The sequence below is a fragment of the Triturus cristatus genome, chromosome 4_2 (assembly GCF_964204655.1).
Source record: "Triturus cristatus chromosome 4_2, aTriCri1.1, whole genome shotgun sequence".
Lineage (NCBI taxonomy): Eukaryota > Metazoa > Chordata > Amphibia > Caudata > Salamandridae > Triturus > Triturus cristatus.
This window is the reverse complement of record NC_140586.1, coordinates 356,215,265-356,230,676: the sequence shown is the minus strand read 5'-3', so window position 1 is coordinate 356,230,676 and position 15,412 is coordinate 356,215,265. Positions and strand designations below refer to the sequence as shown.

The following is a 15,412-nucleotide window of genomic DNA, read 5'->3' as shown; positions in this document are numbered from 1 at the left end:
TTGTGTGTTTTGTTTTGAAAACAAAGAATCAACCAATCTTGCTTTTATGCTTTTAGATGCATTTGTGCATAATCCGGAACATTCTGTGAGCATTACAAATAGCCTAAAATTGTTCAGTTTTGCAAACGTGTGCACATTTTTATAATGTCACCACATTTGCTAATGCACGCTGGTGTTGCAACTCACAGCATTTTCAGAGCTCAACTTATTAGAAAAGCCTTTGAACTCATTAATCATAAATACAAGTTTGGACACTTCTACATATGGATGCAAACCTTGTGTTAGAGGAAGGCAGTCCTCTTTCACATATCTATACTTTCAAACTGGTAGCCAAAAGGGTTGTGCTCCCAGGCTTAGGACCTACTTTCCCGTTGAAAAACATAAACATGAAAACTTGTTGTCCTTGACCCCATACGATATATCCTGGATGTCAGCTACTAGGAATTCCTCACACCTGTAGTAATATAGATGTTTTTAGTTATGCATGCTCATCCACAACTGAGAAGACAAGACACCAAGGGCCGTATTACACACAGTGCCCCGGAACAGCAACGGACATTTGTGCCCGATTTGCGCACTCCCGGGGCACTCTGGTATTACAGAAGGGGCTGCAGACACTTGTGCAGCCCCTTCTGTAATACCAATAGCGCTGGCGCACGTAAAGCACCAGCGCTGTCTCTAGGGGGCATTTCCTCATTTGCATGGGAGCATGCCCAATGAAAATGATGAAATCCCTTTGCCTCCGCGCCCTATTACAGCCCAGGAGCAGAGGTAAAGAAGCGGACAGTGCCCCACTTAAAGGGTGATATAGGAACAAGGGTCATTAAACATAAATACATTTTTTAGTAGTAAAAAATAATCATATCCATGGAAAGTTCCAATGACCAGAAATGTTTACATTTTACTTATAAAAAATTGATTTCAGAGAAAAACATAAATTTGCGATTTGCGGTTTTTTTCGACACTGAAATTCGATGCCTTATACTTTTCTCCTCTTTTACCCTTTTTTCTTTTGTTCCAGGTGGTCTACATATGTATAAAATTGCAACAGGCAGAAAATTGACAGGCCTGTTTCTGATCACATATTAATAAATTATGTTAATTTCAGGTGTTTATTGAAATATACCATTTGGTCTTATGAATGGCAGCTTATTGACAGTCCTGATGATGATCCCATATTTTAACGGGATCCAAACGCTCTGACCCGCTAGATTATTTTAAAAATTATTTTCAATTTTGGTTGCGGAAGTGACTTGTTTTGTCTAAATAAGTAACCTAAGTGTTGTATATATTTATTGGTCACTGTCTCTTGCCTGTATGTTTTGTAAATTACTTGTTTTATTAGCTTTTAACATTTGTTCTGAATTCACTCCGGCGGGGATAATTTTTTTCTTTTTCTGTTGAAATCTATCTTTTTTTAACATAAAATGTAAACATTTCTGGTCATTTTAATTTACCATGGAAATAATTGTTTTCCATGAGTACTATTTACAAATGTATTAATGTTTAGGGACCTTTGTTCCTATAATCACTTATTATCCTTGGTGCCTAATGATCCCAGGGTTCCTACTGGCAAAACGGGGTATCACAATGCACTGGTGCGCTCCCGCGGGACCCCCACTGGCAGCCTGAACAGGAGCAGTCAATTGGTGTATGGCAGAGGACGCAATAAGATATGAGGAGGTGTGGGGAGTGCGCCACCGCCGCATCGCCACAGAATGGGCTGCGCTCCTTCAGCACTTCTGACAGCAGATGACCGAAATGCAACCACCCGTGACACAGCTAACCCACTCTGAGACTCCCAACCCGACACCCACAGCAGAAGCCCCAAGTGAATCCCTACCCCGGTAGAACCCGACACACACAATACATATAGGCACACCTTTGATAGACCCTACAGGAACATATACCCCGCATCGAGACAAAGTGCACATGCCCTGTGCCATGACCACAAAGAATAGACGCATGCCCGCCCACCGCCATTCCCACCCTCAAACACCACACCCTATTTGGACCACAAGTTAGAAGACAAACAGTTTTACCCAAGATCTCACCTCTTGGTTACACTTCAAAGGGATCCACTCCCTCAAGGGGAATAGCAAACTGCATCTTTACGCGCTCAAGATCCAGCTATGTCACCAATTTGCTCCTGTTCACCTATAAACCTACTACAAAAATGTCAGGAGCGTAATTCAGAATAAAATATGTATCACCACTGTGATAAAGATGTATATTGAAAATGTAAAGTGGAAACCCCAATAAAATATTGAAAAAAAATAAAATAATATAGATCCCAGGTTTCCCTTGTTTTTGATACCACCTAAAAGGTGGCGCACTAAGAGCAGCCCTCTAGCAAGGGGAAAGGCGGTCCCATGGACTGCATCCGACTGCAAGGGGATCTCTAATCCCCTTTAAAAGTGCAGGGGGATGCCGCCTGTACTGTGAAAACACGAAGTGGATTCAAAGCAGCAGTTGGGTGAGTTCACGGCTGTTCTGAGGGCAGCGCATTCATCATAATACGGCGCAAATTCCTACATTGTGCTGGGCGCACCTTTTAAAAGGCGCACCTAGCGCAATGAAGGAAAACGCACCACATGTATAATGCGGCCCTAGGACTATTCAAATATCAGTGGCAATCTTAGTGGGAAGAACATGCTGCTTCTTTCACCTTCAAGCCGTCTACACAGAGATGTCTGAAAAGCTTTGCCTAGGAGAGCACATAAGCACTTTGTCATTGTAGGGTTTGTGATCTGAGAGCTAATTAACATCCAGAGATCCATGCCCACTGGCAAAAATATGCCTGTTTTTTATAGTGGTGCAGGAATTTTCTAAACCCATTACCAGAAGCCCTACTGATGATTGGACTTGTTTGGCAGTTCTGGACGATGGGGACTCAGTGTTCTTGATAACCCCTGACTAAGACTTTACATCTCTCCAAGTTTCAGTGCTCTTTCCACATATTCCAATATCCTGCAAATTCAACATTCTCCCTCGGAAAAAGATACTGGTCTTGCATCATAATCAAGTATCATTGAGCTTAGCTGCTTGGCAAATGGGTATAGATCATCTTCTTGAATGTATGGAATTTTTAGAAGCAGGCCCTTTAAGCAAATTATTACCCTGTAAACTGGAGATCGTTTTGTTTGGTGTTTCAAGAGCAGTTTGATTCTCATCTCCAGGTTTTGGTATTAGCCACATAATTGAATCACTTGGGCAAGTTTTGGTTGCGGTACCTTTCTGAGTGTTTATCTGTCTGCCATTATAGTCCTTGAGACGCTGGGTATTAAGATTTTATGAAGACTAAATTGAGATATGCGTTCCTAATAATTAAATTTGCTTTGATTTTAGAAGCTTTATGAACTGATATAAACTAAATATATTTGATGCACAAGGTGCTGTTTGACGTTGCCGTATGTCTTTTCCATGGTATTGAAGTTTCTTGATAATTTTTCTAATATTTGATTTTAACCAAACTTGCATAATTCTGTGTTGTTCCTGATTCCCTTCCTTTTGCTGTATTCCCAATTCCCTTCCTTTTGCGGAACATCATTTACATACCATTTGAAGTCAGTCTTTATTAAGGTAAAATAATAAAAAGCCCAGAGAATGTTTGGTCATTTCTCTGTGTGGCATGTCGAGCAGTGGTCGCCATTGAAAAGTCGCTACTTTGGTGCGTTAAAGGTTCACTGCTCGAGTCAGGAGCTGCGGGGTCTGGACAGAGGTTCAGTGACAGAATGTTTTCCATAAGTGATGTTATGAGACTTTGATAGCAGATGGTGCTTGAAAGAGATTTGACTGTGGGAGAAGTAGGAAGATGTCCGTGACTAATGGTATTTATATACAGAAAAGTTCATTGTTCGTAGGAAGCTCAGGAGAGTGAGTGACTAGATGACTATGATGATACTTAAGGTGGTAGTTGGAGAAAGGGTTCTAGCCAAGGGTCGGCACAGGAGAAATGTGCTACAGTTAGTCACATGCGAGTAGATCATTAACAGTTGCAGGTGATGGATAGCTGGATGAATGGCTGGATGGATAGATGGATGTAAGGACAGGCGGTACTGCACTCCAAGAACTGTTTTCTTGATTTTATAACAGCTGCATCATTGTAGCCGTGGTGTGCTGTAATAATATCCAGTAAACAGTTCCTGGAGTGCAGCAGATTTATTAGCCGGAATATAAATATTTGTGTAATCGAGCCTATTCACTTTCAAAGGGTCCGCACATGTATAAAGGTTCACAACCTATGCAGAAAGGGGCGCCTTTATTCACAATGTTTACAAGTTAATTGCTAAAGTAATAGTCTCATACAAGGAAAGTCCATTGTCAGTCTTTGCCTATGGACTTTCCCTGTATGAGACCATTACTTTAGCAATTAACTTGTGAACATTGTGAATAAAGGCGCTCCTTTCTGCATAGGTTGTGAATTTGGATGATCAGTGGCCCAGTGGCGGTGGGACCATTGAAAGCTGAGCTCGGATGAACTAACAAAATGATTAGCCAGTATTATACACCAGAGCGCACACTTCTAAGCCCTCACCGCCTGTCGAGTTGGATGATACATGTATATAGAAGGTTCAGTGACATAAGGTGATGTAGGACTGTGAGTTTTCAAATGGTTGTGGTAGCTGGTTTTGGAGAAGTAGGTGAGAATATTCTAGCTTGTGGATAGGACTGGAAAGATGTTCGACATTAGCTCATGTATAAAATGTTCAGTGACAGCTGATGTTCTAGTATTTCAGCCACAAGTTGCACGGTTGAGACGTTGAGGGAGGAGAGAGTTTACTAGTACGGATCCTTCCTTGAATGTACAAACCTTGAATAGACCCCCCACAGGAGGGTCCTGAACAGTTTCCTTCTTATGCAAGTCTTTTGTCTCTCTAGTTAGTGTAGGTAGCTGCTCTCTGAGGCTCCCATAATCTTTTGCTCTTTAAATATGTTTATTTCCTTGTTTTTGTCGCAAGTGAAGGACCTCTGGGCAAAAACTGTTGGACTTTTCCATTTATGTGGGTTTTCTGCTGGCATTTGTGATTCCTTGGGAAGACAGAAATGTTTGTGACCACCATGAAGCCCATTATAGGCCTGACTGCATCCTGTATAATCATGAGTCTTCAATAAATTTGTATCTATATTAGTGCCCCTTAGGAATGCCTTGATGTTTGTTTGTTTTCCCCCATAGTGACAATGCTTTTTGCAGGTGTACTTTAGGCGAATCCCTCTCGGGGATTTCTTTTAGATGTTCCTCCTGCATGAGGGAAAATTATAGTCATTGCATACATTAAGAGTCAGGATTTTTGTCCCCATTAGTTTCCAAGTTTGTGTAACTATCTAAGAATTCATTCAGACAGGCTTCTTAAGTCTTTGTGTTATCGGAATCCTGAATTTCTAGGCTATACCCTTTTGGTAATTTAGCGAAGGAAATTTCTTTAGTTCTCTTCAACCCCCATTTTGTTGGTGTATTAGCCCAACAGTAATGCTACTGAAACCTTTAATAATGTCCTAGGTTGTTGCTCGACATCTGACAGCGAGCACAATAAGCAGAGACCCAGACCCAGCAGAGGCCAATCCACACTCCGGTCACTGCCCCATTCATCACTTTCTCTTCCTTCTTTCCTTTCATCACAAAACAAGCACCCATTCAGACACCTACATCTCCCTCAAGCCCCAGCACTGCACCCGTGAGTCTTTTACCCCTACTAATTCACATTTCAGACCTACTCACTGAGCAGTCACTTTAGGATGAAATGTTGTTGCTCACAAAATTGACCTGCTCCATTTATCCTCTCCATCTTTACTACCCATCTCCCACTCCTGACACATTACTCTTTTACCACATTCCCCCCTGTATATTGCTCCCCTCACTAACCACTTTGCACTTCTTACTGTCCATAGCCATTGTGCCATGCTTTTATGAACATAACCATGCGTCTCAGACCTAAACATAAGCCACTAAGCTTCTCATCCTCTCCAGGTTTAGTGTCTTACTAACCTGTGACCTGATGCAGAAACAGCCCCACCACCAGACTGTCATAGCCTGCCTGTGGAATGCTAAATCAATAAGGAACAAAACTGCTTTCTTCCCTTAGTACTTAGATACCCAATCCCACCCCTCTGTCTTCCCCGTGACTTATCTAATGTTGACCTCGTCCTCCCAGACTCCATCACCATGGCGGAAACCTGGGTCCACCCAATGATTTTGCAACACATGTATCCCTCTATATCAATCACACCTTCACACCTACTACTTCCCATTTTTGGAAAGGCTGTTTTTTTTTATCAAGGCTTCCTTGATCTGCCCATTTGCACACGTAGCCATATGTTTCTTTTCTTGAATCGCCCTCAACCCTCTTCCCCCTCCTCCCCCAAAAAGAGGCTCAATCTTAACATTGGCCTTCTGTAAAGATCTCAAATTGGTTGTTAACACCCTCGTCCCTCTCTTCTCTTATTTCTTTACGTCTTTAACCTTGACACCAAGATCTGCATCTAGGAACTTCGGTGTCCACCATGCTCTCCAATCCCAACCCTACAATCCACCTCCCATTTGATGGATCCACCCTCAAACTTATTCTACACTACAGTGGCACGCTAAATGACGTCTTGGTCCTCTGGAATTTTATGCTTTTAGAATACATGCTTCTTGGTAATTGATGGTTTAACCTTATGGATGGTGACAAAGTCCTTTTGCATTTTTTTGGGCTGCTTGGTCCTGTTCCTCGTCTTAATGGCCCCGTTTCCTCTCTCTGCAGCTTATCCGGTGTGTCACAGCTACTCATATGGTGTACGTGCTGTGGTGCAGTGCATCCCAGCATGGCTGCGTTTCATACAGTGCCTGCGCCGGTACCGCGATAGCAAACGTGCATTTCCTCACCTACTTAATGCCGGCAAGTACTCCACTACCTTCTTCATGGTGACTTTCGCAGCACTCTACAGCACCCACAAAGGTAAGAGATGGATATTGGTGTATGTGGTAATGGAAAACACTCAATTGAACCTGCTAAAGAAACTCGGTCGGCCTCCAGGCACCCGCAAAAGTGAAGGCATACAGTTGTAGATGAGTAGTAGAACCTTAACAGCACTCACAGAAGAGAGCAGGAGGCGTAGGCTAAACATACAAAACCTCATATATGAGATACATTGGTGAATTGGAGAGGAGGGCATAATTTACCTCACGGATGAAAGCATGAGGTTGGTCTACAGTTTCTAGAGAGATTAATGTGAGATATGGTCACAGGCGGTAACGAGGTTCCACTATGTCCAGAGAGAAGGTGGCTCAAGTGTAATTTCAGAAGTAAGGGAATTCTGGACGTAGATGGGGAATGAAAACACCAAACATAAATTGAAAAAAGCATTGTATAGGTGCGTTCTAAAGTTACTTCAGAGATGGAGGTGAGAGAAGAGGACTCATATGGGAGGAGGTCTTAACCACCCCAATTGAAGGTTGAACACTATGTGAGAGGAAATGATGTGGGTGTGTGCTTGGCACATTCAAATGAAGACATACTGTACTTCCACACAGATGAATGAAGGTAGAAAAGGTCAATCCCTACCACTCTCACAGATCAAAAGTACCCCAGATAAAAGAGTGAGATCTCCTCCACAACTTTAATGTTGGAGCAGAGGAAGGATCTCTGTGGCACCACATCAAGGAGAAACCCAATCAAAAATGGTTATTTTGCAGACCACTTATTTCCAACATAACAGCCTAATACATTGTGTATTCATACCTCACTGGCTAAAGGCTACTCCAACTAGTAAGTCACTCGAGTAAGCCACTCCCATCTCAGTAGTCTTGCACAGTATGTCTGTGTGCCACAGAAACAAGTGCTTCCTTTATCGCTAACCCCCAATCCAAGCACCGAAGCTTAATGCGGTATGTCTACACACCTTAGAAGTGGAAAGCTTTTCCCACTCACAAACCATTCCCAGCACCAGAGTGTAATTCATTGTTTCTAAATTTCTCAGAGGAGGAGGGCCTCACTCAGTACCAAACCATTCCTGCCACCAGTGCCAAATGCAGATGTGTCTGCACTCCTCAAGAAAGACCCACCCCCCAGCTCCAAGGATTGTCACTCTCTGCAGACCACCCTTTGAAATCTATACTACAAAGAGTAACAGGAGAGGGGGGGGGCACACTTTCAGCTCTGCAGTCAGCTGCCTTTTCGATAATGTACGGCCTTGATTCCCTTAATGCCTGAATTCCCCTTGCACATCACAGTGTTCATGTTACTAGTGGATTCTGAACTAAAAAGGCAATGAGAGAAAGTTGGAGGCAAAGATTGATTCAGTATATTCTGTTAAATACATACCAGGTGTGTTTTCTGATGTATTCCAGTAGACCTGAGGAGATAATCTGAAGCAGCACTGTCCATACAGGACACCTTACCTGTATTTCCCCCATAAGAATCTCAGGGATATTGATGGATTACAGACTAATATTAGAATCCCATCCAGAAGTGGGTCATCAGCACACTGTTGTCTCATGTGAGAGGACCCTTTGAGAGAGTTTGTCCCGCATATTCATTGCACGACTGAGCAGCCTCGGTGAGAGGAGACATCAAGCTAAGACGCTGCTCTGGCCAAGGTAGGAGAGGGGACACTGAGTCCCAGCAGCTCCACACCACAGTTTGCGTGCCCACTACAATAAGGCAGTTGCATGCATTTATTTTGGGATGTAAAACATCTGTGCATTTTACACCAGTGTTTCACTTCGAATCAGGAAGATTTCTTGCGGATATGCATGGGGTTGGGAGTTAAAGCTCTTGTGTATACATTTTAAAGTTGACCATTTCTTCAAAAAGTTGTGTCTCTTTGCAACCACCCTTTGATTTCCTTTTCTATGTTTTTGAAAAAAAATGTGCAATTAGTTGTATTCTGCAGTGGATCTCTTGCACTCTTTTCTGTTAGTATTTTTTGCACTTACAGGGCACATTCCAAACCACATTACACTTTCCATCTCCAAAGCAGCCATTGATCAGCAGCAGAACTGTAAATTTACAATTTTACTGCTGAACTGCAACACTGTTACCATGAAAATGTTTTACATATGTATGAAAACGGTTTATATTTTTCAAGCAGATGTTATTTTCTGCAAATAAATGTGCTCATCCATTGAGGCTGCAGTGTTACAGAGATAACTTTCTCTTGCATGGGCAAAGATTGCATAAGATGCCCCAGTGACCGGACCAGCGAATGACCTTCAATGCTTCCAGCACACAATCTTCAGTCATAAAGCCAACTTAAATAAAGACCCACCGACCTGTCTTTCCAAACCATTACAGAAGATGTTTTGATCCTTTTTTTATTTTTTATTTATTGAACATTTTTGCAATGTCGACAACAAAAAAACAACCAACAGAACCTGCCAGTTTTCATTATAATGCAATCACATACAGTATGCTTCTAGGTGTCATATATAAACAGGAAAAATTGTAGTAGTCAACATGGCAATTGTACAGTAGGCAATGCTTACAATTTCGTTGGATGTGGGAGATCCGGGGGTCACCACACGAAGCACCCGCGCCTGCAAAAAGCAATTATACAGGACCGCACAGGCACTACACAGAACTATTCTAGTGGCAGAAGCGCTACACAAGTTCATGGGAGGAAATAACGGATCCACTCGCTCTATATGCCGCCCCCACAACCCAACCTCCCCCAGATAGATCAGCCAGTCAAGACACCCCCTTCTGATTCCAAGCTTTGTCGTTCCCGAGCCCAATTCTCAAATGGATCCCAGATATCGCGAGGACGCGATGCAGGAGGCATAAACTCCCAGAACGTGTTGAGCTGCGTATAACCATATGTGACATCAGCCAACCAGCCTTTCACTGTGGGCACCCTACGTCTACCCCAATGTATCGCCACTTGTCGTTTAGCAAACAATAGAAGCAACGCATGCAGCTTACGCGATTTCGGCGGGGTATCTCTGACATATCCCAGTATCCCAAGCATAGGGGACGGGACGTCCGAGCGACCCACTATCTGGTTTGTCATATTAAACACTTGAGACCAATAACTTTCCAACTCCGGGCAGGACCATGCTATGTGTAGAAAAGAAGCCGATGTATGCCCACACCTCCAACACTCATCTGTCTCACGAAGCCCCATTTTTCTCAGGCTAATGGGGGTTCTATAGAACCTATGCTGGTATTTAAAGTGGATTAGACGTAACTTATAGTTGGACGAGAGCTCAGTAAGCTGCCCACAGCAGAACTCCCACTGCTCGTCAGAGATCACGGGTTGGAGCTCTTCGTTCCAATACTGTAGGGACTTAGGCGTTACCACCGGCGCCATGTTTTGCATTTGTCGATATATACGAGTGACCAGCTTACGGGGGGACGGGGAACTCACCACCACCTCCAAAGCTGTAAAGGTCGGCGGTGCATCAGGGAAGTCCCCACTCAATGCTCGGCAGGCTGCTCTCAATTTATGATACAAAAAGAGTTTGGAGAAGGGCACCGTTTCGCCCTCCGCTGGCACCGGGGGGGACATGAACTTGCCCTTAGGGAAGAGGTCTGCAAAAGTACGAAGATGTAGCTTCTCGACAAGGCGCCCCTCCACTCCATCCGCCAAGCACGGCAGCATCAGGTTATGCGACAGTGGGATCGAGGGGGCATACATCAATGCAACCCCTGCCCTTTTACGCAGCCCCTCCCACGCCCATTGTAAGGCCCCAGCCATGTCCACATCCGCTCTAGGGCGTTTTGCCGTGTCGCATATTGCCACATTCAAGGGGAGGGGCGCCACAGCGTCCCGCTCCACCACTACATGGGGCTGAAAGGGAGTAGGATGGGTCCAAAAATGTAGGAATTGAGCCTGAGCACAAAGGGCATATAGCCTCATATCTGGGGCTCCCAAGCCGCCCTGTCTCAATGGCAGTGTCAGTACATCCCAAGCCACTCTAGCCTGTCCGCCCACCCACACCAGCGACACCAGGTTGGATCTCAGAGTTGCAAAGAAATGCGACTCAAGTGGAATGGGTATATTGACAAATGAATAGAGGAACTTGGGTAGTATAATCATCTTAGTCAGCGCAATCCTCCCCGTGAGGGACAGCGGCATGGAAGTCCAGAGCCTCACTTTCTCACCTAGCCACACCATCGCTCTGCCAAAATTAAGATTCCAGAGTGCCTGGAGGCTTCAACTAATCCAAATCCCCAAGTATTTGACCTCATCCGCCTCCCAACGTAGGGGATATTCGGAGGCCACCGCTGTGGTACCATCCGTCAGGGGGAATATCACCGACTTAGACCAATTTACGGAGATGCCCGCAACACCTTCAAAGCGGACAAACTCCCGCAATATGGGATCCAAGTTTTCTGCGGGATTGATAAGGTACAGAGTCACATCATCTGCGTACAGCAATATAAGGAGATTCCTAGAACTGAAACCTATCCCCCTCGCTGTATGATGTTGGCGGATTCTGGCCGCCAGTGGCTCCATAGCGATAGCGAACAGCAGCGGGGAGAGAGGACAACCCTGCCGCGTGCCCCGCGAGATGGAAAACGGTCCAGACACCAGGCCATTCACTCGCACCCTGGCTTTGGGTAAAGTGTAGAGCAAACGGATTTTCCTGAGGAGCAGTGCGCTGAAGCCCATCCTCTCCAATATAGTAAATAAGTAGGGCCACTCGAGAGTATCAAAGGCTTTGGTGGCATCCAAAAACACCACTGCAGCCCTGACATCGGGGTGCAGGTAGTGCAGAGCGGAGAAGATTGTTCGCAGGTTGTGTGAGGTCCATCTACCCGGTATGAATCCCGATTGATCGGGGAGAGCTATCACTGGCAGCAGAGGCTGCACCCGGTTCGCGAGCAATTTAGCCAGTATCTTTACATCAACATTAATCAGGGAGAGGGGCCGATAGGAATCCAGGTCGTCGGCCGGCTTGTCCGGCTTCAGCAGTGTGATGATTAGTGCCTCACGCATGGTCGCGGGCAATACCCCCTTCTCTAAGGCTTCCTCATATACCGCCAGTAACCGGGGCGACAGCTCATCCACGTACGCCTTATAGAATGCCGTGGTCAGACCATCAGGCCCCGGCGCCTTGTCGGGCGGCAGACTCTTAATGACCTGCGCCACGTCACTAGCATCTATCGGAAGGTCCATATACTCCCTATGGCGATTGTTAAACCACACCAGTGCAATCGAATCCAAAAAGGATTCCAGCCCCTCCGGACACTGCTCCTGGGTGCTAGTATATAAGCTGGAGTAAAACCCAGAGAATGCCTCCACAATTTCTCCTCTGTCATGAATCAGCTCGCCAGCCTTAGTGCGCAGTTCGTGAATGTAAGTCGCGGGACGCGGCGGTCTTATGCTGGCCAAGGCCTTCCCTGGTCTCCCACCCTCACCATATCGCCTAGCTTCTGCATATTTCCCTAGGAACTTCACCTCCCTCATCGCCTCCTCTTCGTATGCCAAGAGCGTAGTTTTCAACAGCCCCGCCCCCTCAGGCTCGCCAGTAGCAAAGAATGCGTGTTTGAGCTGTTTTATGTCCGTTTCCAGTGCCGCCAGGGTACCCCGTATTGCCTTCAGCACCCCTGCCTGTCTGGCTATACATTTGCCCCTAATAACGACCTTAAAAGCTTCCCACAGTGAAGCCTCAGTGGCCACTGATCCCGCATTGAGTTAGAAGTAATCAGTGATATCCGTCCTAATCTCCTCCCTAAAGGCATCATCCAGTAAGGCGTGAGGCGGGAGCCTCCACGAGTATGCCGGGCGCGAACCCCCAGGGATCAGCAATTTCAACATGCAAGGGGCGTGATCAGATAGGGAACGGGGCATATGCTCGACCTGCACAGTCCACAAGGCAACGTCCCGCGACACTAGCCAGTAGCCAGGCGCGATCAAGCGCCACAATGCGCCGATACACAGGTGCCCTCTCTTAGAGCCTCATGCCTGCTATGCCACACATCGACCAGTGCACCGTCCACGATTATCTCCCTCAATGCAGAGCTAGCCAGTGGGTTGAGTGTACGGGCCGCCCCTCTTCTATCTGCTTTGTCATCGAGTATCGCATTGAAGTCACCACCCCATACAACTGTACTGCAGCCAGTAGCCTTCACCTGCCCCCAAAGCTTATGAAAGAACAAGGGGGAGCCGACGTTGGGACCATATACCGCCACAAACACCACCGAGACGCCGCCTAGCAGGCCCTGCACTAAAACATATCTGCCTTCCGGGTCACACAGCACAGAGCCCTCCCTCCAGTCTAGCCCACGTCGGATCAGTACCGCAACCCCGCGGGCATAGTTACAATAAATAGCCGAATAGCCATTCCCCCACCTAGTGTGTCGCAATCTCTAAGCCGGAGCGGTTTTTAAGTGCGTTTCCTGCAATAGGCAGACATCCACACAGTGTCGCACCAGGTAAGCATGCACTAACCGTGCCTTACGATGATCGTTTAACCCCCGAACATTCCAGGTCAAACAGTTCAATGTGTTATCCACCCTGGGCATCACCCACTAACAGTGTAAAGGCATAGCAACACATGTCGACGATGACCACCCCGTAAGCAGAGAACACCTGACTTAGAGCATACAATGGAAATTCTGGCATTCAACAAACTTACGTCCCCAACCGTCCCGTCCCCACCCACTCCAACCCCCCAACCGGGTCGTAGAATAACCATCCCCCACATTAACCCCAAAGAGACATGAAGAAAACAAGGGAACATTCCCAAGGGGGTGCAGCTATGCCGGCTTCAGCCCTGTATATAACAGGGTGGCCAGAAGATCTGCAGGGGATACGAGCTGCCCAAACCAGGAGGAGTGGAAATAAACCGTATATCAGACAGCATTGATTGGAGCTCCAGGGTGCCCGAATCCACACCCCACCCGGCCATACAGGAGTCTACCAAGAGTCAGGAGTAGCTACCCCCATAAATGCACCGTACGAGACTTCTGGTCAATCATTGTCACTCAGCCTGCTCTTAGCCGCCTCCGCTCCACCACGGGGACGTTTTGTGGCTTTACCACCCACATGTTTGGCGAACTTCATCGCCGCTTTGGCGTCCATGAAGACGTGGGCGCTCACCTCAAAGGACACCTTTAGTTTAGCAGGATAGAGGAGTGAGTACGGAATCTGTGCCTGCAGGAGAACACGTTTCACCGGAAGAAATTCCCGTCGGGCAGCTTGCACCGCCGGGGTGAAGTCAGGGTAGAAGGAAATACTATTGCCTTTATGCGTGATGCTTCCCCGTTCCCTGGCCAGTTTGAGGATCAGATCACGATCTTGGTAGTTCAATAGTCTCGCAATAATAGGCCGGGGCAGCGCCCCCACCGGGGGTTTTTGACCCAAGGACCTGTGCGCCCTCTCCACAACAAATACCGCAGATAGGTTAGGGTCAAACAGCTCGTGCAAGAGATCAGTGATGTAAGTTTCCATTTTAGATATTGCAGTTGTCTCCGGAATACCCGTGACGCGGAGATTATTGCGCCTGGACCGCGATTCTAAATCTTCGTTCTTAGCGCGGATTATACTCAACAATTTATCCATGTGAAGTAGCTGGTCCTTAGTTTCAACCTGGAAGTCATGAAACTCCGATTTGCGAGTTTCCAATGCATCCAACCGCGTTTCATGTGTCACCACCTGTGTCTTCACAGAGTCTAACTGACTGGTGAGGTTGTCCAGTTTAGTGTCAATAGTACGCAAGCTAGAACGCATTTCGAGCATAAGTGTGCGCAAATCTTCACCATGGTCCTCCGCCACCTGGTCGCGCCGCTCCTCCGGTCGAGATTACGCCTCCGACTCCAATTGCCTCGTGGCTCGCTTCTGGTCAAAGTTTAGCTTCGGCTGCTTAGAGTCGTGCTTTCCAATTGTTAGTATAGCGCCTCCGTAACTTGCTGCAACTCTCCAGCAAGGGTCATCCACTATTTCCCCGTCAGGCGCGCTACGGAAGGTCTCCGCCACCTCGCAGGGGCCTCTCACGTTCACTGTTCCCAACTATGTGGTCGGGAGGCGTATTCTGCAGCCACCCCACAGCACTCTCGGTAGCAGGTCGTCAACAGCTGTCTCTGCAGCCAGCGCTCACTCCACCATCAGACAAGCACAGAACATCGCCATCCACCAGAGCCAGGTCGCAGTCGAGCTCCCAGTAGAGCGCCGCCTAACCACACCGCTTGCAAGGGGGGGCAATATCTCATCTCCCTCTTCCAGCCGAGAAGCACCAGGCAGTGCCTCCGCCGACCCCAGCGACGTATGTGTCACCTCTGAATATGCAGCCCACTCACCGCCACCTGATCCACGAGGCCTCCGCCCAGGCCTCCAGCCGCTTCTATTGCTTTGCCCGGGTCCCAGCCAGCACAACTCGCGGGCAGCACGGGCAGCGCTGCAGCAAAGCCGAGCCACACAGGTAATCCGCAGCGTCTCCAGATCAGCTGGTATCTCCGCCGCCTTGCACACCACGCTCCCCGCAGCC

At 46.9% G+C, this 15,412-nt stretch overlaps 1 protein-coding gene across 1 annotated transcript in view; it reads left to right on the top strand.

Moving 5' to 3' along the window:
* The window catches only part of XPR1 (xenotropic and polytropic retrovirus receptor 1), a 587,601-nt gene that overhangs the window by 475,946 nt on the left and 96,243 nt on the right, over positions 1-15,412 (top strand). The window contains exon 11 of the mRNA XM_085601765.1: positions 6,744-6,938. Coding sequence (XP_085457891.1) covers positions 6,744-6,938 — 195 coding nt within the window. The remainder of the gene's footprint in view (positions 1-6,743; positions 6,939-15,412) is intronic.